This window comes from Hemicordylus capensis, chromosome 2, assembly GCF_027244095.1.
Source record: "Hemicordylus capensis ecotype Gifberg chromosome 2, rHemCap1.1.pri, whole genome shotgun sequence".
Classification (NCBI taxonomy): Eukaryota; Metazoa; Chordata; class Lepidosauria; order Squamata; family Cordylidae; genus Hemicordylus; species Hemicordylus capensis.
Genome location: NC_069658.1, coordinates 386,365,735 through 386,392,467, shown reverse-complemented (window position 1 = coordinate 386,392,467; position 26,733 = coordinate 386,365,735). Strand labels below are relative to the sequence as shown.

The window sequence follows — 26,733 nt, the reverse complement described above, 5'->3', positions numbered from 1 at the left end:
TTGGAAGGCCAGTATATACATTGAATGAATGAATGAATGAATGAATGAATAATAAATAAACTTAAGACCACAGGTAATGTATACAAAAAAGGAAAAGCATAACAAGTGACACAAGGACATGTGTCTAACTTATACCCCAAACCTCTTGATTGCTTTTGGCAAAGACAAATCAGGCTCACTATGAAGCAAAACACTGAAAATGTTCTCAGGGGCAGAATCGGGGCGGAACCACCATTCCGGGGTGGAACCACCATTGAGCAGAATCAGGGTGGAACCACCATTGAGCAGACTGCTGCCCATCAGGGGCCATGCCTTGTGCCCCTGACATGCACCTCCTGCATCCAACTTCAGACGCGGGGGCATGGTTTAGCTCCCAAATGGGCCCGCATCTGACATTGGGCGTAGTGGGGATGGCAAACCGCTCCCTATGTCAGATACTGACACAGGGGTGGGGATTTATTATTCATTCATTCATTCATTCATTCATTCAATTTCTATACCGCCCTTCCAAAAATGGCTCAGGGTGGTTTACACAGAGAAATAACAAATAAATAAATAAGACGGATCCCTGTCCCCAAATGGCTCACAATCTAAAAAGAAACATAAGACAGGCACCAGCAACAGTCACTGGAGGTACTGTGCTGGGGGTGGAGAGGGCCAGTTACTCTACCCCTGCTAAATAAAGAGAATCACCATGGTAAAAGGTGCCTCTGTGCCAAGTTAGCAGGGATGGATAGAGGGATAGAGGGCCATGGCAGCGGGCTGAAGCTGGGCCACCGTTGGCCTCCCTCCATGCCTCTTTTAAATGTCTCTAAACAACAACACTCCTCTTTCAAAAAACTGCTGGTATCATCTTCATTCGTCATCATGTGGATCAGTAATGGATTGTGGTCAGGGATTTAATCCTCATTTCTCTTACAATAACCACCTCACACTATACATGCTTACTCTAACCATTAGACAAGAAATTAATATTCCACTTGTCTGATCCACCTCAAACACAGATCAGGTATAGCCCCTCACAACACTCCTACTTATTTTATTTTTTTGTATCACCATATAATCATGCATGTAAGTTTGTAGCAACATCTAGCTTCATAAGTGTTTCAAATCAGATTTTTCTTCCCAAAACACTCACCAGAAATATGCCTGAGGACCTGTTAGAACCTAACTTATTAATTTTACACTTAGACCATTTAAAAAACAGCTTTCCCCAGAATTACACAAATCCCGTTAAGCCTCTTGCTAGCTATGAGACTGAACCCCACGGTCATGTCCCGATGGGCCTTTAAATCATTTTGACGCAATCCTAAAACAGAAAATCCGTGACGACATTATAATTGCTCCATGGTTTGGGAAATAAATTTAAAGGATTACTTTCCTGAAAACAGAACTATATGAGCAACATTGGCAGAGCATTCTAATTAAACAGGGAAGAGGTGAGCGTCTAGTAGGGATGTGCTTGAAACGCACAGGGGCTTCCCCTTTAACTTGGAGGAGAGCAGGTCCATCCCTGCTCCTCCTCTGTTCACTGCCACTGTCGTACTCGCAGCGCTCCCACCAGCTATCAGCACGTGTGGGCGGTGCTTCCTCCCAGCTGCCCCCGTGTGGCTGCCACGTGCATGCCAGTGCCATATGGGGGCAACTGGGGGAGAGCGCTTCTGGCGCATGCTGATATTTGGGGAGAGCACCCCATGTATGGCGATGGTGGTTAGCAGAGGAGGAGTAGGGATGGACCTGCTCTCCTCCATGTTAAAGGGGCTGTGGAAGCCCTCAGTTTTAAAGGGATTGTGCTGTGATTCGGACAGTGAATCACATTTCTGCACATCCCTAAAACCTAGTGATGGGACTGGGGTGATTACTGCAGCATCCTTAGTAACACAATATTAAGTCATGTTGTTAAAAGAAAGAGCTTGTTTTAAAGAATTCATAAGCCGAATTTATCACTGGCTCTAGCACTTACTTTCTTGGACACATCTCAAGAACTGATCTCTGTTCATTTTTACCCATAATGTGCCAAGAATATCAGAGTCTGTGTTTTCTCTTGATTTTCCCCCAGAGCACCTTGACAAACCATTTGACAACCTTACAATATTTTAATGTAGCTTCTAAAAACAGCAGAGTTGGATCTATTATTTTTCCATTTCAGAGGCTTAAAAAAAATAAAAAATAAAACCCACCACTCTGACAGAGAAAAGAGAGAACATTCATTTGTTAACCTCAGAGGAATTCTAGTGATCCATACTGAAGTGTGTCCTGTACCTTAAGACTGTGGATTTCTTTCCCTGGATTTATTCCCTGTCACTGGTGGCAGTGAGGGTGGGGGAGGTGAGCAAAATCAAGCACAAAACCACTTCATTTGCAATCTGTTTGATTTGACCATTGACCATTATTTTCTGGGATTCATTAAAAAAAAACCCTTCCCTTAGTGTGTTAGAAAACCTGACATGTCTAACATTTCTAGTGCGGAAATACAAAGGAAGAGCTTGAGCTAGAGACAACACTTAGAGCCGTAAATGCCAGATGATGGTTTATTTAGTAGGCTCCCACAGTAACATTAGAAAAAAGGTCTCGATCACTTCTACAGACCTACTCTCCAACAGGCCATGAGGATACAGAGAAAAGTTCCATTGAAGTGTTTGTCTGTTGCCTATTTAAAAACATATAGTGAAGCCTTTTAGTAGTAACTGAAATATTGGGTTCACATGAACAACTGTCTTATGGCACCTTAAAGACTAAACATATCTTGTTTCGGCATAAATATTAATGGGCTAAAGTCTACTTCAACTGTCCATGAACACTTGTTTCACAAAAATTGTTAGTCTTCAAGATGTCACAAGACTCCTTGCTGCTTTTGCTGCAACAGACTAACAAAGCTGTCCCTCTCAAAGTTAGTACCGCAACTAGTTAGAATGCCCATACGGGTTCTCAGGAAGACAGCATCTCCCTATCAAAGAGCTGTGCAAAAGCTCTTGACTGTGCATTCTAAGTGTGTTACGTAATAAGATCTTTAACTCGTGTCTCTGGTGTCTGCCTTTTATTCCAACATTTGAAGAGCAGGTGCACAGATTTAGTCACAAATGAGAAAAGCAGGTTGCTACCATGGAGACCATTTGGTGCATGGAAATATTGGAATGTAGTCTTTTTATCTGTTTCTGTATTTATTGGCAGCAATATGACATCTGTAAGTTACTCTGCTAGATACTAAAAGGAGTAAGGGAGATAATTACTTAAAATGGTAAACCCGGTCAGCGCTTCCTCTCTCATCATTGCAGTGTCTTTTTTCTTGCAACAGGGTGCTCCTTTTAATTTTATGCTGTGTAGATGGGGTCAGGGGTGTGGCTAGGGGAGAGAGGGCTCATGTTTGCCCCCCTCCCCAGCAGCCCCTGAGAGTGAGGGAGATAATGGAGAAAATAGGGAGGGTGGAGCTGGGGGGCCCCTCAGGAACTCAACCTTTGGATGGGGTGTTAGTGTGAGCAATATGCAACATTCTTTTGCCTGAGAGAGAGTGACTTCTGACATTATATGTCTACTAGCTTAACCCTTGCAGAGCATTTGCATTCTAGTACTTGATTGCTCCCCGCAGCCCCCTCACCTCAGAGTTCTCTCCATCCTCACCTGAGCTGTGCTCCTCCTCCTCCTCCTCCATCCCATTGCTTCCACCCCGCTCATCCCCTCACCCCTCTTGGTTGTTCCTCCATCCCCCTTACCCCTCTTGGGCACTGATTGGCCAAGCCACAGTCCCCTAGCCCCACCCTCACCCAAGCCCCGCTCCTCCCTGCAGGAGAAGCAGCAGCAGTTGACTGGGCCCTTCCTCATTGCCGCCGCCATGGCTGCTCATTCCCCTCAGGATGCTGACAGGCTTGGGCCCATCCCTTGCCTGCGTCCCTCTGCCAATGGCCTCTGTAGCTCCAAACAGCAGCGATGGTTGACCAGGCCCTTCCTTGCTGCTGCCACTGCCACTCATTCCCCTCAGGCCACTGACAGGCCCAGGCCCGTCATAAGAACAGCCCTGCTGGATCAGGCCCACGGCCCATCTAGTCCAGCATCCTGTTTCGCACAGTGGCCCACCAGATGCCGCTGGAAGCCACAGACAGGAGTTGAGGGCATGCCCTCTCACCTGCCGTTTCTCCCCTACAACTGGTACTCAGAGGCATCCTGCCTTTGAGGCTGGAGGTGGCCTATAGCCCTCCGACTAGTAGCCATTGATAGAACTCTCCTCCATGAAGTCATCCAAACCCCTCTTAAAGCCATCCAGGTTGTTGGCTGTCACCACATCCTGTGGCAGAGAGTTCCACAAGTGGATCACGCGTTGTGTGAAAAAGTCCCTCTCCCTTCCTTCTTCCTCTCCCTTTCTCTCTCTCTCTCTCTCTCCTGCACTCGCTCTTCCCCTCTGTCTTTCTTCCCTTCCCCACCCCTCTCTTTTTCCCTTTCTGAGTTAATAGATTGTTTCCTCATCTAATTCACACAGTGGCAGCCTCCTTCTCTTGAGGGGCTCTATGCTTCCTCACAGCCCCTCTCCTTGCAGACCCCTGCCCCAAACCCTATTTTATATAGATAGACAGACAGACTGACAGACAGATAGATACTTCTCTCCTCTACAATCAGTAACAGCTGCATTCCAACTGACCTTAACCATCACAGGCTTCTCTCCCCTATCAACATAAGGAATTCCCAGTGCCCAATCAGCACGGTGCTACCACTCTGTTACCTCCGATTGGTAAAGCACTGTGTGGGCAGGGCTTGCCACGCATCATTTGCCATGAACCACCTAAGCCTTTTATATAGATAGATGATATGTGTGTCTTGTTTCAGCTTCCTGATAATCATAGCTTATATTTTATTTAGTATCCATGGAATACTGGCAGGAGCTGTTCAAAACAAGTGTGTACAGATACTGAGAAATGGTTAAAAAACTTGACATCCTTCCCTCACTCTTTCATCAATGAGATGTGTGTGAACTGACTCATGTTAATGTTTCCTAATGCTCAGTGAAAATAGCTGGCTGTAACCAATGCAATTCAGGTCTCACATATCAGAAACAGATGTAATACAAAAATACGCAAGTGAGACCTCAACAGTTTAAACTTGCTATTGAATTATTACGCAACTGCTGTGAAGTGCACCAATTATCTGAATGCACAGACAGACATGCCAGCATACTGTCAGTTGCAGTGAACACCACAGTAAACAGTATTATGTTGGCATCTGTACCTTTGGTTGTGTTACCAGTGACACTGTTACCAGAGGTGCTCTAACCCCCAGACCTTGGGGCCCTGGTCCATGGCCTCCAAGGTCAGGGGGAGCCTCCAAATGTCTGGGGGGCTGACTATAGCCACCCTGCACCTGTTCACCATGGCGAAATGACGTGTTTGGGTTTGTTTAAATCAAAGCCGCCGCATGGCCGAGGGGTGGCTGCCAGGGGGAGGGAGGTAGCCGAGCAGTCGACATCCTCCTCTCCGCCCCCCAGTGCCGGTGGAGCAACTGCTGGGCATGTCCTCTCAGTCTGTAGTGAATTACGAGGTGTGCCTGCACAGTTCAGATGATGAACATCGCAAGCCTGTGACTTCAGCAGCCACCCCTCCGCCATGCAGCAGCTTTGATTTAAAAAACCCTGTAGTTTTGCTGCAGGAGGCCCCCAAAAGGTTTTGGGGGCCTCACATTATGTGTGGGGGACTCCTCATGGGAGAGGGCTGCCACACGGAAGGGCTGGTCCAAGTGCGAAAATTACCTAGGTGCACCCCGACTGTTATTACTGACAGTATTAATACCTGTAGTGCCATAGGAATCTACTTATAATGCTACTGCAGTTCTTGTCTTGCCTTTCTGCTTGCTACATTTTCCCCCAGCTGCTGTGTTTATTCTAGTATGAACACATGATAGTATGGCCCTATCCAACCCCGGCACAGTACCTCCAGTGACTGTTGCTGGTGTCTGTCATGTTTCTTTTTAGATTGGGAGCCCTTTGGGGACAGGGATCCATCTTATTTATTTGTTGTTTCTCTGTGTAAACCACCCTGAGCCATTTTTGGAAGGGTGGTATAGAAATGTAATAATAATAGTAATAATAGTAATAATAGTAATAATAATAGTAGTAGTAGTAGTAGTAGTAGCAGCAGCATGGAGATTAGGATGGGCATCTTTATCAGGTACCAACTAGGCCCTCGCTTTAGTAGGAGTACAAATCAGAAACTGTGTTTAAGTTTTGTATGGCATAGGCAACTCTGAGATACCATTAAATAAGCTTTTATGTTCCTGCCCACAGAACTTACCTTTCCCCCTTCATCCATTCTGCCCACATGACAAAACCATTCACGGGAACAAAACCAAGTTGGCATAATTACAGTTGGCCCATGGGAAGTAAAAATCTGGAAAGACAAAATACACCATCACCATCAAAGAAGCACAACTCTTAAAAAATACTTTATGGACCAAAAGCCTTTTTCTGCAAAGACTCAGGGCCACACATTCTTTCACAAACATGTATCTGTTCCAGAAAGAGCATACATCCTGAAGTATACTGAAGGGGCCCAACCTTAGAGACTTAGCAAGCATGATGTGGAACATATATAATACAATCTCCTAGAGCTTGCTGACCACTTTCCTGCCACACACAGCCCATATTCCCCTCAGGGAGCAGGACACAGAGCAGGGCTACACAACTCCCCCTCACCACAGCTGCTGTTGGACAACATCTCCCATCATCCTCAACCAGTTGCCAAGAACCAGGGATGATTATTGAGTTGTATTCTAGCATCTGCAGGAGCGCCAAAGTTGTGCAGCCCCGAAGCAGAGGGAGCCAGGGCCCAGCACAACAGAAGAGGGGACATCTATCCGGTCAAACTAGCTCAGATTCTGGAGGATTTGTGAATACATGGACAGCTTGAAATTTGCTGCTGCTGCTGTCATTCAAAGCACATGGGAGCAGGAAGAAAGGGACATAACCCTTTTCCCCAGAAGATGCCATTCGTTCTGGAGGGAACAAACAAACAATCATTTTCTCCTACTGGGCATATAGGAGTTTCAAGGGAGAGAGGATTTAAATCAACAGAACAACAGAGTTAAAGGGGTAAGCATCTCCTCCCACAACACTATGTCTCTAATCAGATTCTCTTCGCCCCACAGGTACTTTGAACTTCAGACATCAATTTGAAAATAATCTGCTAGGACTGTTACTTGTATGCAGGAATGCAACTCAAATTAATTTGACTATTTTCTATTTGATTGTTTGTGGCATGCAGCAAATTCTTCATTAAGACCCAAAAATCATGACATGGACCTGAAACAGAGTCCCTGGGAAACAAAAACACCTGGATGTCTTACTATTTACACAGAAACATATGCAGAATATATACTGCTGAAGACTTTTGATACCTGGTAAGAATATATATATGAAACTAGTGTCTTGGGAAATTAAAATGAATGTGGCCCTTAATTTGTATATTTTTGAATGAGGACAGCTTCATTGAGTAATACCAACAAAGTCAGAAACTGTTTATAATCACCCTTTTCTGCTTTAAACAAATATGACTCAAATCTAGTGCTGAAATAAACCAGAATATCCGGATTATGTAAGGTAAATCTATTCTTTCCATTAATAAAAGGCAAAACGTCTAGCAAGTTTGCAGACTAATCCTGCTGACACGAAGCTGAAGGAGCATAATGCACCCTTAAGTACTATACACAAAGTAACTTGTACAAGCTGGTTAAGCAGACAAAGAAAAACAAAGTATAGCAGTCACTTCTTTACTGAAAATGCATCTGGCTTCATGATAAAATAGCAATACTATAGTAATAACAAATAAATTATTTTATTATTAAGCCAGCCCTAGCTTCTTAAATCTATACTAACAACTTTACTTTTCAAGTGGTATGCAGCACACAACAGTATCTCACAAGTTAATAAACTGGGGTTGGATTTTGAATTCAAACGGTCTCACTGACCTCTGCTCACTGCTATGAAACTCTTTCAGAATTAATAGCCTCTACAAAGAAGATGCTGAAGGGCATCATCTCATACTGCATGGGGGATAGCAAAGGTAAACCCCTCCTGTATTCTACCAAAGAAAACCACAGGGCTCTGTGGTCACCAGGAGTCAAAATCGACTTGATGGCACACTTTACTTTACAACATACACACATATGTATATGTCTGTGTGTGTGCACACACACCCCTCATTTCTCCACCCTAAATTTACAACAAAAATTTACATTCCATTTCCTAAAAAGATCCATATATGATCCTTAATTAAGAGCTTGCCATGGTGGATGTATGGTTTAACTAGTGAATATTCACAGCCTATTACAAAACAAGCACTAATAAATATTTTAACATTTGTCAGTTCTCAGAAAGATTAAAAAAGTGGTATTAAAGCAATCAACAATATTTAAAGTAAATTCTAACACTTGTGTGTAATTAGGGGTTGATGGATTTTAGCAGGTAGCAAATATTTGCTTTATTGCATCTTTTAAAAGTTCTTTTCAAAAGACTGTTTCACAACAAATTTAAAATTAATCTGTTTATCTTGCAAGGTATCTATTTCACTTTTGCTTAATAAAATCAAGGCAATTTACAAGAAATAGAAACAGTCTCACCCAAGTTGTAGGACTGATTTCAATATCTAAAAATGACACAGATCCACATACAGACCATATCATATCATCAAACCAGGTCACCAACTAACAGGTCACTGCTTGTGGAAGGCCACTATAGCTTACACCCATGGGCTTTAGTGGGGTTCCAAAGAACTGAAGTACCTCCAGTGACTGTTGCTGGTGTCTATCTTATGTTTCTTTTTAAATTGTGAGCAGGTGCACAGATTTAGCTGCAAATGAGAAAAGCAGGTTGCTACCATGGAGACCATTTGGTGCATGGAAATATTGGAATGCAGACTTTTTAGTCTGTTTCTGTATTTATTGGCAGCAACATGACATCTGTAAGTTACTCTGCTAGATACTAAAAGGGTTAAGGAAGATAATCACTTAAAATAGCAAATGGTAATAAATAAATAAGATGCATCCCTGTCCTCAGGGATCCACCTTATTTATTTATTATTTCTCTGTGTAAACCGCTTTGAAAACTTTTGTTCGAAAAGTGGTATATAACTATTTGTTGTTGTTGTTCAATATGTCATAGTGTACTAGTGCCATTGTTGATAAGAGTCACTCTTTAACCTTTAAAGTCTGAACGATCGCTTCTCAGCCTTTGGGCTAAGATCAAGTATAGAGTCTGAACCACAAGGAACTTTCAACAGAGCCTCCCTAAATCATCACAGCTGAGAGATTTATATAACTGGCTTCCAGCAGTAGCTTTATCCACCCCAGCAGATTTCTAATCTAACCACCAGGGGTAAGAGAGCATGTAGAAGCTGATCCATTATTTCCATCTGGGAAGAACAGAATTCGTGAGGTCAGACTTGTGATGGCACCGTGATAATTCAGTGAAGTTTCTAAGCAAGATTTCCATTTAGGTAGATGAGGATCAAAACAATTTTTCAAGGATATGTATACAAATAAACATAGCAGAAGCTTGAGGTGCAGTGACAATTTTTTTCCAGTCAGGAGGTACAGCCAAGATTGTATATATAAAAGTCCAGTGTACCTTGTTTATTGCTTGGTGTGACTAAGTGACAGCTGAGGCTGTGCACAACGGCAGGGAGCTTTCTAGGCCTCCGGCCAGCTGCATGAACTCACTGACACTCACACATCTTCAGCATCTGGTGCAGGCCTGTCTGATGGCAGCTACTGTTAGGAGAAGCGTTCCCTAGGTTGGACTTCAGTGTCCCAACCCCAAATTTAAGCCATGGGAGAGGAAGCTTATCATAGCTTCCCCAATATAGCCTGTAATCTTTTGCTATGAGAGTAAAGACAGATTCTCATCTGTCTTCTGGGTGGGGGATTATTTCTCTTAGAGAGTATTTTGAGATGGGAGCAAAATTTGCGTGTGTCCAGGTTTTCATCTTCCAAAAGGGTGTCCCCTTAAGAGACATACGAATAAATGATACCCATTTACTTTTATGAGAGAAAAATAAAACTGTTATTGGGGGCTCAGTTGATTTAGGCAGCAAAGCCTGTTCCTCAGACACATATTCTGCACTGTTAGGAGGACCCTTGAAATGTTTGCTACTCTCCCATCCCTCCAAAAGTGCAATTTGACTTCCAGAAACAATCTCTGAGGATTGAGCAGCCATCAGGGACATTTCTGGAAGTTAAATAGCACTTTCTGAGGGAGGAGAGTGTAGTGAAAATCACTTTCCTCTGTTGCTTCACACATGCTCAGCTGCACAGCAAGCCTTTGACCGAACTCCACAGCAAGTTCTCTGAGAAGGTGCAGCACTTGCTCCATCTTTCTAATACTGTGGAACATGTTGGCCACTGTAACTATTAGTATCAAGTTATGAGGACAGGTTTTACACACATCCCCAACAGTGTTGCCAACTGCACCCTTTCCCGTAATCTGCATTTAAGGACACCATTGTGAACAAGGGCTAATGTGAATGCAAAAAGCACACACATGAACCCTGTCTTTAGAGACTGCTGCTACCACAATGGTGTCCTCAAATGCAGATTGAGAAAAGGGGTGCAGTTGGCAACACTGTCGGGATGTGTGTAAAACTTGTCCTTACCTCTTGGTACTGATAGTTAAAGTGGCCAACATGTTCTGATATACTGGTGCAGCTACTGATTCTGTAACAACTGATGTAGTTATAGTGGCCAACATGTTCCTGGTACTGGTAATTACAGTGGCCAAGAGAATCACTCCCATGACTCACCATTTGAATCAATCTCAAACAAACCAACAAAAAATGCTAAGTTGAAGCAGAGCTAAATATTAGCACTAAATATTGTAATTACTATTATCTAAATAGAGAATAATAAAATAATTTTCCTTTTCCTGAGAGAATTATTTTCTTCCACACAGAGTGATGCCAGTATCACAGTATTATGTTCTTCTTTCAACATTCATGGCATGATTTATGAGTCTGTTAAATCAGAATACTATAATGGTACCAAGAAGGACAAGAAAGCAGTTTATTTGAGCTTTAAGAAGTTTTAGTTTTTTTATGCAGAGTCAAAATGGAAAAGAAAGATAGGTGTTATTAAGCAAAAAGGCATATTCAATCAATCAATCAATCAATCAATCCTTTTTAATAATAATAATAATAATAATAATAATAATAATAATTATTATTATTATTATTATTATTATTATTATTATTATATAATAAAAATGTGTCACCACAAAGCGGTTTACATGGAAGGATGTGTGTGTGTTAGAGAATGATTCCTCTTCAAAAAGAAGCTGACACTGTAAAAAGAAACACCAGCAATATCCATTGGAGAGACTTTGTGCTGCAGATGAATAGGGAAAAATGTTCTCCCCTTGCTCTGATATAAAGGAGAGCCACCATGTTGAAAGGTGCTTCTTTGCATAGTTAGCAGAGTTTCTGTTACACATAGCAGGAATGCAACTAGTTTAAAATGCACATGACAGCGGATTTTATGGCAAGGTCTTTTTCATGTTTGGCTTTTGACAGATTCAGTAAAGCTGCATTTATATTAAATATATATATTTAAACCAGAGACTAACAATGCAGCGTGTTAGTACAGTATAAGGCAATAAAGATTCCAGCTTTCAAAATCCAAAACATTTTGTCCAACTGCTTTTAAAACCTTAAAAACAAGATATATTTAAGCTGAATTATAACCCAACAATGAGTTAAATGATAGGGTAAAATACTTTATTTCTCACAATCTTAAAATTATAGTTCAGTAGCTTCAAACAAAATACACTGCATTATGGATTTCATGGATGGTAAATTTCAACATATTATTAAGAGGAAATTGCATCCTTCTGACTGACAGATTAAAGATAACTGGTTGTTTTTTTTAAACACAAAGAGGCTGTTCTTATGAGCAGCCTATCTGGGCTAGGCTGCTTGGATGGAACACCAGAATCTGCACAGATCCCAGCACTCCCACCCAGCGTAACCCTACTTCCTAGCCTGTCTCTTAGTCAAAATTAAGGGAGCAAGTGCTCCCTTAAACCAGCTGCTGGAATCATAAGAACATCCCTGCTGGATTAGGCCCAAGGCCCATCTAGTCCAGCATCCTGTTTCACACATTGGCCCACCACATGCCACTGGAAGCCACAGGCAGGAGTTGAGGGCATGCCCTTTCTCCTGCTCTTTCTCCCCTGCAACTGGTATTCAGAGGCATCCTGCCTTTGAGGCTGGAGGTGGCCTGTAGCCCTCCAACTAGTAGCCGTTGATAGACCTCTCCTCTATGAAGTTATTCAAACCTTTCTTAAAGCCATCCAGGTTGTTGGCTGTCACCACATCTTGTGGCAGAGGATTCCACAAGTGGATTATACATTGTGTGAAAAAGTACTTCCGTTTGTTGGTCCTAGATTTCCTGGGATGACCCCTGGTTCTAGTGTTATGAGAGAGGGAAAAGAATCTCTCTCTCTCCACTTTCTCCACACCATGCATGATTTTATAGACCTCTATCATGTCTCCCCGCAGTCATCTTTTTTCAAAACTAAAAAGCCCCAGGTGTTGTAGTCTTGCCTCATAAGAAAGTGCTCTAGGCCCCTGATCATCTTAGTTGCCCTCTTCTGCACCTTTTCCAGTTCTACAATGTCCTTTTTTAGATGTGGTGACCAGAATTGTACACAGTACTCCAAGTGTAGTCGCACCATAGTTTTGTATAAGGGTATGATAATATTAGCTGTTCTATTTTCAATCCCCTTCCTAATGATCCCTAGCACAGAATTGGCCTTTTTTTTTTTTTACAGCTGCCGCACATTGAGTCAACACTTTCAACGAGCTGTCCATCACAACCCCAAGATCCCTCTCCTGGTCAGTCACCGAAAGTTCAGATCCCATAAGCATATACTTGAAGTTGGGGTTTTTCGTCCCAATGTGCATCACTTTTCACAACATTGAACCGCATTTGCCACTTTGTCACCCACTCCCCCAGTTTGGGGAGATCCTTTTGGAGCTCCTCACAATCCGTTTTAGATTTCACAACTCGAAAGAGTTTGGTATCATCTGCAAATTTGGCCACCTCGCTGCTTACCCCAACGTATAGATAATTTATGAATAAATTAAAAAGCACCGGTCCCAGTACAGATCCCTGGGGGACCCCACTTCTGACTTCCCTCCATTGTGAAAACTCTCCATTTATACTTACCCTCTGTTTCCTGTCCTTCAACCAGTTAGCAATCCACACATGTACTTGTCCCTTTATCCCATGACCGCTAAGTTTCCTCAGGAGTCTTTGATGAGGAACTTTGTCAAAAGCTTTTTGGAAATCCAGGTATACTCTGGGCTGTACACAGCCCAAGGAGACACAGAGAAGGGCGCCTAGAACACACATCTGATGGTGGAATCCCCCAAGACACCGCGTGCTTATATCCGGAGGCAAAGAAAATAAGTCCCAGCCTCTGTTGACCTGAACTGCCAGGAGTAGTGTGGATAGTGATCTGCGCTGCTACCAGCAGCGTGGATTGTGTGGGCATGTGGCTCATGCACTGAAGACGTCCAAGGGAAGACAGGTCAAACCCTGCCTCCCCACCACCCAAGTATCCACTGCCTGCCCCAGTACTGGTCATGTGAACAACCTCTAAGATGTAAAAAACCCAAAATCAAATCATCAATTGATAATGACTCACTTTTCAGATGTAGTTGAGTTCCCTATTACTTGGTTTCAGGTGACATCATAAGAAATAATAGAAAGTTCTGCAGAGTGACACTCTCTCCATCCCCCAGAAAAATATTTGCCCTTTATTTCTTTTCTGTACAAGTATTTTTAGCCCGCTTTTCAAGTAGTAAACATATTCCCAAAGGCAGTAACTATAAACTGAAGGGCCCATTCCAAAAACACATTATTCACATCAGAGTGTTGTTCTTGCAATGTTTTCCATAAAAATGTGCTGTGGGGATGGAGTAGGCTCAGAAACACATGCCAGCACTGAATCCAGTTTCCCTCCTGGAAAGAGTACCCACAAACTCTACAGGGGTGAGTGTGTGTGTGTGCGCGTGCACAAGAGAAAGAACGTGCAGAATGAGGCAAATGCCACGATCAGTGCACACTTGAGTGCTGAAAGGCTGCATACTAAGCAGTAAACATAACAGCTGCGCAGGTTTTCCTGCAGAAAACATATAAAATGTTAACATCTCTAAACTCTTGTGTACACAGGCCTGGCAATCCTTATTGGCCCTGGATCTACAATGTAGGTGTGTGATGACTGTTTGGAAATGTGCCTAATGTGTTTATGTGCAAGTAACACGGGGTATTCAGAACAATCCCATTTGCTGCTAGAAGCAAAAGCTATGCAGATAGACCTGGATCCCACCCAATTAGCAACAGACATCCCAAAAATATGGTACTACTGGACACTATTCACATTTCTGAAGAGGTCACACACTTTCAGACATGTACTTGGAGCGTATTGCCAGAATGGATGGCACACATTCAAATTTGACCTAGTCTTAGACCAACAGCTTGCAATATTGTATTTATGGAAGTTCTATACTAAAGGAAACGTTTATATTATAGGGATGTGTTAAACAGCATTATATTTAGGAAAGAAATAGATCACATATACTTTAAATGTGCCACAAAATGTGGTATATTTTGGCAAGGACTATGGATGGGTGAAGATTGGACTGAGGGTGGACCCAAAACACCTCTGCAGGGGTGGGGGCCAGTTAGGATGGTCCGCCCTCGTATGGATCCTAATGGATTCCTGATGGCTCTGTGGGAGTTTCCTGCTGAGAGAGTGGACAATCCTGTTGATGGCCTGGTCTCCCTCTGGTATGAGGAGTTGGGTCGGGCAATTGACATGGTTGCGCCTAGACGTCCTCTCCCGACCCACCGAGCCCAAGTGACTCCCTGGTATACAGGTACGTTGTGGACAATGAAGCAGGCTGGTAGACGGCGTCAGCATCGTTGGTGGAAAACTCAGTAATGTACTGGAGGGGCAGGGTATAAATATTTTGAATAAATAAAATAAATAATATGGGTAAAACCTATTGATTCTGCTGTGCAAATAATTAATTTTCCTGAATTAATTATGGTTCCAGTTTGTGATTAATTCAGACAGCACAGTGGAGTCCAAATTACAATTAGGTCCTACTAACTCATGGTCAAGACTATCAAGACTCGAGGCCAAGACTGCACAACTTCGGCCCTCCAGCTGTTTTTGGTCAACAACTCCCATCACCTTCAGCCACAGAGGGCAATAGGGATGATGGAAGTCATAGTCCAGAGTTTGCAGGAGGGCCAAAGTTGTGCAGTCATGCTCTAGGATTTAGGAGACTCTGAACATGTCCGGGACTCTCGGCATCATCAGAAATGTACCCACTATGTCATTCAACCGTGCACTTCACCGCTCATGGTTACACTCTTGCAATCACAGATGTGCCTCTCATCATAGGGAGGGCTCGTCTCTTCAGACAAGCGAATGGGTGAATGACACGGCAGGGGTGGGACTTCCTCCCCCTTTGTCCCACTGTACATGGCTACAGGTGGGCTTTTAAGTAATATCTGAAGGAGGATTCTGTGTCCAGCTGAAACTCATTTTGTACAGAATGCATTAGCTATAACTCTTTTCCCACTGTATCTGCAGGCTGCCTGGTGAGGAGAACCCTCTGGAGTAGGTGCAGAATGCCTTCCCCCTCATCACTGAGGAACCCACAGCAACATCTCATGTATGTGGGATTAAAAAGCAGAGATTTATGCTCAGTAGGCATAGCCTGCAAAAACAGACATTAATCCCAGAACCATTCTCTTAGCAAATTAAGAGAATGTAGAAAAATAAGGAGGCCATTCTCACGTGCAGGCAAAACAGGGCCATAAGGAAGCCCAGCCCGGTTTCGTCTGCATGTGAGAACTGTCGGGAGCCACTCTGGAGCCTGCTTTCAAAAAAAGGTTAAGGGAGTGAGCGTTCCCTTAACCTCATTTTTCCATTCATCAGCCAGCCCTGGCCGCTTGCCTGTGGGGCTCCTGGCCAGCATCGGGGAGGATCCCCATAATGCACTGCCCCCCCCAAAACTGAATGACCCCCAAACAGAATGACCTCCCTGCTGACAGCAGAAGCCAGCAATCATCTGGGCAGGCGACCCGCCCACACAGCTTGCTGTGTGAGATGCACACAGCAAGAGGCCAAAGATAGTTGCAGGGAGGTAAGCATTTTAAGGCTTCCTCCCCACTCTCCCTTGAGCCCTTTCTCTGCAATCGTGACATCATAAGATCATTACATCATAAGATTGTACATGGAGCAATTCTAATGACAGAAGTCATACCTCCTGACCAGTGGAAGACTCTTTAAGTGTCTTTTATTTTTGTTTCAGTGACTCTTCAGCAGATCTTGTCTGCATGCTTTCAAAGCTACATTTTAAAGATCATGAAAGCTAAGCTTATAAACACGATATCATCTATACCAAACTTTGCAGGCAGTGAGGGAGCGAAAGAATACCCAGCCGGCAAACGAAGTGCTTGCTGCTGGGAGTGGGTGATGGGTCATGCATCACACTCTCAGCTGGTGAGTGCTTTGTTCGCTGGCTGGGTGTGGGAGGAGGGTAAGGGGGTGTGCTGGAGGAGGGGCGACGGAGTGCTGTGGCAGCCCCCCAAACCCTGGCAGCACAGGAGCATTCCCCACCACCACCACCACCACCAATGCTGGCTACACCCCTGTTTTGCACACTGCAGAGCATATAGAAATAAATATCCTTGTGGACTGATAGAAAAAGCTCAATTGCGCTTCACTTCCTTATATTGGCTGAAAATGCCATTCAACACAAGTCCTTCAGTTGCCATGAAAGCCTTCAATATATTGTGCATGTCTCTTGTAGCTGCCATTATGCAAACTGGAGACACAAAGCTTCCCAAGAAGAAAATGGTTTAATTGTGAGGCAATGCTACCAATTTAAGGCCCTAATCTGTTAAACCATTTAGACCTAACAATCTCATACCGTCAGCATGTTTCTTTCTTATTGCTAAGCACCAGCTCTTTGGTTTTATGGTTTAACACAGTCTGTGCTCACTAATCATTCTTAGCATAATCAATATAAATCCCTAAAAGAGAATGTTCAGAACCCAGGATGAAAAAGGCAGCAATTGTATTAATCCTGAAAGGCCCACTGAGAGAAAGTAGGCCTTGTGATATTTCACTGCCTCAAGACAACTAGTAACACATATGTATTTGAGGCCACACAGGTGTGTCTATTGAGGTGATGTAATCATCTCATAAGGAAAGACAGCTTAAGCACTGCAAGAGACGTTCATCTGTTTACAGTTAGTTTGCACTATTTGTTTAATCGGGTGATCATAATCAAAGGCTAAATTAAAATAGGGTAAATACAGGTGCTGCGATACGTCATTAAGCTGCATTCCAAAAACACAAGTCCCCAAGCCAACAAGAGCAGAATAAATGGTTTAGCAGAGTGTATATGCATTAAATACATTATTTGTGAAAAATACATAGCACTCTATTATTAGACAAATCAAATGTGTTTTTATAACAAGCTTCCCCCCCTCCCCCGTAAAGATGGACCATGTGAGCTTTGTCAGAGGTCTGCTAAGCTGGATAGCAACGAAACTTTTGGAGAGTAACTTTCAACTCAGAGATGAAAATTTCATTAAAAAATCCCTTGAGCAGAATATTTCAAATGCTTGATTATATGCTTGTGAGACCCCCTACTTCTGAGGCTTACATTTTTCAGATAACCCAAATAGCAAGATCCATGACTTCTGAATGCCTAAACAACCATCACAGTATATCATTTAATGTGTTAACTTGCACCTCTAATGTTCTACGTTGCCTTTGGTGACCTGAAGTCGAGTAAGTCAACACTGAGCTGAATGATAATCTTCAACATCTATCCACCTATTACAGATTGAAATAAAGTGCCCTATTTAAAAAAATATACATGCAAAGAATCAGAAAGATAAAGGGGCACAAAAGGAAGAAAAGCTAGTTCAGACATGGGCATAAGATCTCTGAAAATAGACACAATGAGCAAATACGCAGACAAGAGACATGGATATAAAGGCATTCTAGAAACCCCTTTGTATTACAAAATCAACTCAATATTTCAGTTTGGATAATCATAATTACAACCCTAGGCATGCTTGGCAGTGAACAGAAGAGGGGGCACTTTAATCAGCCAGGCATGCTGTAAACCACGTGCGACAGGGTAGTTCAAAACTCAGGTTATTAGAAAAACACATTGTTTGAAAAGAAGTTGCCTAAATTAAATTTATTATGCTTAGCCCAGAAAATAGGGGGAAATGCTTGGGTTATTGTTTGTTTTTAAATCAGCGTATTCATTTAAATAAGAGAAATTTATATCAGCAAATTAAGATAAATACACCCCCACCAGCAAACAACCTATTTTCAAATTCATAAACACAAAGTTCACAGCTCTGTCCATAATACATATGTTCCATTTAACTAAATGAAACTTCTACAAATTTAAGTGACAGCAGAGACCCACTCTGCTCTTTGCAATCCACATTGATAATTTAAAAAAACCAGCATGGGGAGGCTGATGTCGCTTCCTAGTCCTGAGGATAATGCAAACATTTTTGTGGGGTGCTATGGGTCACCAGACAAGGCTCTTGTGTCCCAGTGTAAAGCAACTGCCCTCCCTTTCTCCACAGTGTGCTCTATGGAACAGGGTGGAGCGATTCCCTCTGATGTGCTGAACTTTGGCTGTCTGCTGCCAAACTCAGGGGAGGACAATTCTATGTTGCATTGATCCTGGGAACAAGCAGCTTCTACTTGCTCTACAGCTTTACATGGTAACAAGAATTGCCCTTTACCCATCCTCTGCAACAGAAAGGAAGATCTAATATCACACTGAGATCTGGAACAGAAAAATGATTCTGCCTGCTTCCAAACTCAGAATGACATAAAAGACATCCCTTATATTATCTGCAATTTATGGAGAACTTATGGGATGGGATTCATGTGCTGCTGAGCATTCTGCCTTGCTAGAGAGCCATGAACACTTGCCTGCTACACAGATTGGCAAATCCTTGCTCAGGACAAAAGCAGCATTCCAGGAATCCAACTAAAGTATGCATTCTTCAATCAAAGGGTCCTTCTGGACCTGGGAGCTTGAGCTAGGTCTAGGTCTTCAGCTGGAGTCTAGAGTTTTGCTTTACTGACCAGCCAATGGTAGAAAGCCAAGCTTCTCAAAGTTATGTCCTATCTAGCCAATTCAGATTAGCACTACCTGCTAATCTCAACATTTGATGTTTTCATCTCTACTCCCTTCTCTGTCCGATTAGGACTCTGGGACTCGATTGCACATAGTCTAAAGTAGCTTACGAGGTTAGGCATGACATGGTTCCCACTTAAAGACTAGCACTAGCCTCCATAATCAATCTAGATAATTGCTTATAGAATAACACGGGGCTATTCAACCAAAGGTATGGGTACCACTGGTGGTACTTTACAATATGGCAGGTGGTATTTGGTCTGGCTGTCATGGGAATTGCATGGCACTGTTCCACTTGGCCCACCCCATAAGAAGTAGTGATGGCTGGGTTATCCGTCCACAAGCAACACTGTGTTACTTTGCAGTAGCCTGGCCCTTCAAAAGACACACAGGTTGGGCACAGTGGGCACAATCTGGAGAAGAGATCAAGAGGCAGCAGCAATAGAGGCTTCTCTCTCAATGCAGGGACAATTGTGAGGCATCCACCCACTTCTGCACACAGCAAATCTCTTGTGGCAGTACTACTCAGAAAAATGGTACATGTGAAACAACAAAATAGTTGAAAAGCCTACTATCTGTATCTATCACAGTATTGTCATGTGTTCTCTCTTTTCCTAAAAAACAAACCCTATTTTTAAAATACCATAGAACTGTTATGGGTGTCATGTGTTTCTCATTTTATAAATGGTTAGCCCCATTCAACAGCAGTACAGCTCTGCAGAATACAAGCCAATATCCCTGCAGCTTCCCCAAACGAGATGAATGATTTTTTCTTCAAAACATCACAACTTCGAATAAAGGATGTCTCTTCTTTGGAGCCTGGGAATTCAGAGTTCTGAGGCATGTCCTCACCTTTTGCCTGTGGGCTTCTCAAAGGGATCTGGTGGGCCACTGTGTGAAACAGGATGCTGGACTAGATGGGCCTTGGGCCTGATCCAGCAGGGCTGTGCTCATTTCTGTAGTTATGTTCTGATAATCCAAATCTGGTCCAGAGAGATCAGAGACATTCAGCCATTCAGCTTTACACACACACACACACACACACACACACACACACACACACACACACTAACTTAACCTGAAACTACCCCAAAAGATAAATGTACTTATACCTTCCAACCAAAGTGAAGTCCTTAATTACATTTTAAAAAATTGGAATTAGCCTAAGATTTTTCATTATCATATTTATCTCCTATATTATACAAATTATACATATAAGTATATATTAAAGAATGCACTACTGGAACAGATTTACTCTTCACCGCCACTTCGTTTCTTCTTTAAATAGCTGGGAATAACACTTCCCTCAGCTCCCAGAATCTTAAACTTCTACACATTTATTTATCTAGAGCTACTGCCAAAGCCTAGAGCAACGGGAACTCTCTAGGTCTGTGCAACAATCATGAGAAGTAGATAAGACACTCGTACACACGTAGGCTATGCCAAGTTATGCAGTCAGCAAGACAAACTGGTAAAACTGCATTAAGAAACAGTTTGTGAATTAATCCATAGGTGTAGATTTGGCTTCTTCAGTGAGATAATGAGTTTATTCTTCATTTTCTGCCTTGCCTTAGGGAAGCTTAAGTCATATTTTTAGCAAACTGAGACTTTTGCAGCAACATCATGTTGATTTCCTAGAGCTTCAGAAAAAAACTATGAACTGACTGTGTGTTACAGAGCATTCTTGATGAAATGGATAAACTGACTCGTGTCTTTGAAAGCAGTGTGTGGGTGTCTTTATTCAGGAGCACTGCAAAGCATGCATCAGTCTACTGACTAAGTTTGCCTTGCTATGCAGAACTGACTGTGTAACAAAAGTCCTTCTGTCATTTCTCAATAGTGCCTCTTCGCTTGGTCTACTGGCTTCATGCTAATCCTGTTGAGAACTATACATCGTACTGGTCTACAGAATCCCTGAATTGAACACTGAAGTCAGAAGCACTCTTCCTTTACCTACATTCATAAGAAGCTTTTCTGCTTTCTTCATAAAGAAGCACAGATATGAAACCTGGAACATTTCTATCAGAGGAAGAAATCCACATGAGGAATCATGTGGGCAAATCTACACATCTGGCCTTGAGCAACAGATTTCTGTGGAAAAATCCCTCCACTAGGCAGCAGGTGGAGTGTTTCAGACATAGTGATGGATAAAGTAAGATACCCTCTAAGGCTGTGAGACTGAGTGTCTACATTGCAAGACTGCTGACTAAGTTAAAAGAACAAAAGCTTTTGCATGACAGCACCTTTCATAGGCAACAGTTCAGGCTAACTACAGCAACATGACTATGAACACACACATATGCTGATTAATGAAGCATTAAATACACATGACGCCAATGCATCTCCAAATGGGAGGCAACTTTTTTGCCTCAATATTTCTTACATGAGTGTGCACTTTTTAATGTCCCACAATTACATTACCTATAAAGAAAAATGCAGAAAATGGGGAGTTGAAAAGAGTGATGGAGTAGTGCTTTCTTCTCAGCAGCACTCCTATGCAAGATCCCATCATTAAGAAAATACTTGCAGCAGCAATTTCATTGCATACTTATCCACTGAATATGAACAGTTACAGAGATAGACGTTTCCATACTATATGATATCTTGGAGCATTGCTAGCTAGGGAAATAAATAAATAAGCCATCACCAATAATAAATCGCATATCTGTGAGTCAATCTGAAGCTGCTGGTAATCTATGCCATCACACAGCACATGCTTTCCATCTAACCATCACCCTTTAAAGAACACAACGATATGCAACAACAAAAGACTTGGTGTGTAGAAGCAGGTTTGCTGCTGAATCCCTCTAAGCACACCAGGTCTCCTGTTGTTGCATATAGCTGGGCCCTTTAAAGGATGACAGTAAGATGGAAAGCATGTGCTGTGAGATGGCACAGATTACCAGCAGCTTAAAGGCAGTAGACCAAGAGGTAGGGGCAGGGGAGGAGATTTAAAACACAAAGACAGGCGAGAGCTAGGGATGTGCACAGAAATGCACGGGGGAGGTTTGAAGGTGGCGGGGGTGCTGCTTTAAGAGTGGGGGAGTGTGCAATTACCCCTCCCAGCACTTTCCACCTGCCGGCGTGTTTTAGGCAAATCCCATCGGGGTGGCAGCATACCTCCCTGCTGCCCCGTTGTCCAGATATGACCAGAAGTATCTGATGCGCCTGTGAGTGCCAGTGTGCATGTTGGACACAACATGCAAGGTCCCGCACCAGCGTGTCGGATACTTCCGGTCATATCCAGACAATGGGGGCAGCAGGGAGGTACATTGCCACCCCAATGGAATTTGCCTAAAATGGATGCTGGCGGCGGGGGGGGGGGGGAGCAGCAGGAGGGATAAGTGCACCCTCCCCTGCTCTTAAAGATGGACACTTCCCACAGTCGAACCGCCGGTTCTTTGAACCAGTTCAGAAGCCCATAAAGGGCCTCCGAACCGGTTCCATGCATATCCCTAGGAGCAGCTGAACCCTATCCCCATCCATGCTTCCTCCTTCAAAACCTGCTTTAAAAAACTATTTTTAAAAATCTCAGTAAGGCCTTGAGACCAGAACACCCTCCAAACCCTTCTTAAAGCCATCCAGGTTGTTGGCTGTCACCACATCTCGTGGCAGAGAATTCCGCATAATCCACTTGTGGAATTCTCTGCCACAAGATGTGGTGACAGCCAACAACCTGGATGTCTTTAAGAAGGGTTTGGATAACTTCATGGAGGAGAGGTCTATCAACAGCCGTCGGAGGGCTGTGGGCCACCTCCAGCCTCAAAGGCAGGATGCCTCTGAGTACCAGTTGCAGGGGAGTAACAACAGGAGAGAGGGCATGCCCTCAACTCCTGCCTGTGGCTTCCAATAGCATCTGGTGGGCCGCTGTGTGAAACAGGATGCTGGACTAGATGGGCCTTGGGCCTGATCCAGCATGGCTGTTCTTATGTTCCAGGAATGAAAGGCCAAAGAAAATCCGTTTTTTAAAGAGGAAGCACAGGTAGGGGAGGGCATTTCAACACCCCTTTCTTACCCATCCTGTGTTTTAAATTGCCTCCACCCTACACTTTTGTAGGGAATGGGCAGGATCCAAGTTGAGTTCTTCCACTATTACATCTAGCTGTGCCCTAATAAAGAACGTCTGTAATGACGCCAATTCATTAACCTGTTTTGAAATCATGACTCACCTATCCCAAACAATAATGAGCATGATTCAAAGAGCTTGGTGTTAGGAGAAAAGGGGATGTGCCACTTAAAACCTTCTGAAGAATAGGCTGGTAGCATTCACGTCTCAACAAGTTCCCCTTCTGTTTGGAAAGCTTCCAGACTCCAAGTTTCAAGGGAATTTGAAAGCATGAATGTTCCCATCCAATATAGCCACTTTTAAAAAATGCATTGCATTAGACTAATTGTAAGGCAAATCAATTATTTAAATGGTAAATAAGTAAATTGCCTTCTATGGAATCAAATCTCAATACTTTGCTTGCTATATTTTCTGTTCCACAGTCTTTGAGCCAGCTATAATTATAACAGAAATATAAACAGTTATGCAGAATTCTTCAGATATGCAGATTAATTTATAACTTCAATTTATTAAAATACTACTTTAGCTTGTGTTACACCAGGACAAAACTCCAGTGACTCCGAAGCTATGTAAAATTCAAATTGGCCAGACCACCTATTCTCCCTTTCACCTTGAATTTTTTTTTAAACAGGTGCTACTAAAGAGCAAACTAACTCCCACACAACTTCCTTAGCAGCCCAGAGTCCAAGCAGATCAACTAATTCTCAAACAATCTCCAAGACTAAACCAAGTAAAATGAGCATGGTATATTCTAACAAGATGCTTTGAAGACTGGGGAACATTTATATCAGAGTGGGGGGGACATGACAGAAGATGAAGTAGCATAACCCAACACAGTACAATAAGTCAGGTGGGAAACTAAGGACCAGGTGCTGCTGAGATACATAATAGTTAACATCATGAGGTATGTATGTACCCTGGAAGTTCCAAATTTCACTCCAGCCATCAGCTGTGGGTGAACATACAAGTCACTGAGACTATTCACACGATGGGTAGTGAATAGCCCGTTTTTGTCCCATCGTGTGAACCACCGGGCTTGGCTGCGAGCCCAGTGGTTCCCGAGCACTCCACAAACCTGGTTTTTTTGCTCATGAGTTGCCACAGTGCAGCTACTCGTGAGTAGATACACCCTGGCCGGGAGGCTTAAAAGCAGCCTCCTGGCTCGGGGTATCTCCAGTATGCCCTGCGCACTCACACAGGGCATACTGGAGCTTCTGGGGGACGTGCAGCTCACAAACTCCCCAGCTTTGGCCAGCTCCGTGACGGAGCTGGCAGTTGTGTGGGTGGCCGCTGCGGCCGCCCAGAGCAGACTGGCTGATTGTCTGCGGGGAGAGCAGGCTAAGCCCGCTTTCCCGGCTCACTCTCCCCAGGCGGGTCTCTTTGATCATGAGACCTGCCTCACTCTGTCTCAGTCTCTGCCTCCTATCTGTAATATACAACTAATACCTGTCTACCTTATATGGATCATGTAAGAACTGTTGGGAATGTTCTCTGGTAAGAGAAACCCTTTCTCATTATAGCAGAGTGTACAGAGGCACAACACAGCAGAATTTGGTTAGGCATGCGTGTATGCTGAGAGTAAAGTAACTTGGAGCCAAGTTCATCGTTTCAAATCAATATAAGTGGTATGTATTAGAGAACTCCATTCTAGATAGGAAAGTGAGGAGTTAGGATCTCTAATCTATCTATCTAGCTGGATGCAGATGGATTCTGTATCAACAAGAACTGCTCTTAGATCTTCTGTATTGGGGTCAAAGGTCTATGGCAGAGCAGATGCTGTGAATGCAGATGTTGCATCTAGAGGTGGCTGTATCATGAGATCATGTAAGGTGACTGCTTCAAGCAGCATGGGTGCCACATGGTAAAGGATGCAAATGCCGCATCTCCACTGCATGTGTCACACACATGTCATCAGACCACCATTGCCTGGTGCTTCTCCCACCTCATCTGCACCATCACATCCTCTACCATTTTCCCTCAGCATCCTGCTCCACCAACCTCAGCTTCTGGGTGTATCACTGCCACTTGCTGTTTGTACTCCAGCATGATGTAGCATGGAGTGCATTCCAAAGCCTTGGGGCAGCAACAGAGAAGGCCCATCCCCGGGGAGCCAACAGACGAGCTGGTGGCAACTGCAGACGAACCTCTCCTTATGATTTTGATGGCCGGTCTGGTTCATAGCGAATAAGGCGTGCTCTTAAATGGCAGTGAGCCGGTGCTGTTGCCATCTTCAGTTTAAACAACAACAAAGAAATCTCAGGCAGCAGGGCTGGGAAAGCTGGGAAGGTTTGTCGAGGTAGACACTACTGACTGAGTTAGATGGACCAATGGTCTGATTCTGTATAAGGCACTTCCATCTGGGAACGTTACTCTACTTCCAATTCTTAACCTGTAGGCTCTAGAAGTCTCTCAGTCACAGCCACTCTTTATGAGTCAGGCCACTGATACAGTAGTCTGTCTGCTGGATTGTATCCCTATATGATTGTGTTGTATGTAACTCCACTTTACAAAAGAAACTTGAGAGACTCTAAGTTCAGCCTCAGTTCCACTCATATAGCTACCTAATATTCTTCATCTTGTGAAAGGGCATCTATTATTATCAGAGCCATGTGTACATTCTTTGAACTCCCAACTCACCAAAGTCCCCTTTCCTTTCCTCAATAAAGGAATCCAACCCATATAAGGAATAGGAAGAATCTGAAAAATCTCCACAGAGATTAGAAACATTGCCTGAAGCCATTATGCTTTTATAGAAAACAGAACTCTACAAAGCAACACCTTTAACTAAGATTCACTGAGAAATGTGGTTGATTTTCCCTTGTATTTAATACTTCACTGCTAGCACAGAGGCAGTCCAGTGCTTCAGGGTTTATATTAGAGGCACAAGAAATCTAGTAGCAGACTTTTAATAACTTCCAGGTTCTTACTGAATACTAACAGCTAAGAATTGATCAACAGTTGCTGTAGATGCTAATCATAGCCATTACAAATAATGTAATTGAAAATTCATGAAAATCACTGAACATGCTCCCCAGTTGTCATTCCAGTAAAGCTTGTCTGAAAGCAACAGGTTTTGGTAGATAGCAGGGCAGCTGAGTGCAGGCAGGCCTCTGCTTGATTGGGGATTCTGGTCCATCAGCAAGGGCAAAGCTGTGCAGCCCTCAAGGACACCTTCCTGGATGCAAAAAGGGCTTTTGTGGGGAGGGAAGAGAAAATAACTCCACCCTTTGCCCACTCAGTGCTGCACAACAAGCCTCATACACAGTTTCCTGGTGGCTTGCCAGGATGGAGCTCTTGCTCCCCCCTTGTAAACTTGCATGGCATGTCAGCCAATGGCAACAGGGAGGAGGAGGAAGCGGCAGCGGTTGGGAGCCAGAAATGGCAAATCATAAGGTTGGAACTCTAGCTTTCTCTTTCATTCTGAGGATCCAGCTC

General features: G+C 43.4%; 1 protein-coding gene across 7 annotated transcripts in view; it reads right to left on the bottom strand.

The window, feature by feature from the left end:
• B3GNTL1 (UDP-GlcNAc:betaGal beta-1,3-N-acetylglucosaminyltransferase like 1) overlaps positions 1 to 26,733 on the bottom strand; it is a 334,712-nt gene that overhangs the window by 87,238 nt on the left and 220,741 nt on the right. For all 7 annotated transcript variants that reach the window (XM_053300502.1, XM_053300506.1, XM_053300504.1 and 4 more), the window contains one exon: positions 6,273 to 6,368. In XM_053300502.1, the coding sequence (XP_053156477.1) occupies positions 6,273 to 6,368 (96 nt within the window). The remainder of the gene's footprint in view (positions 1 to 6,272; positions 6,369 to 26,733) is intronic.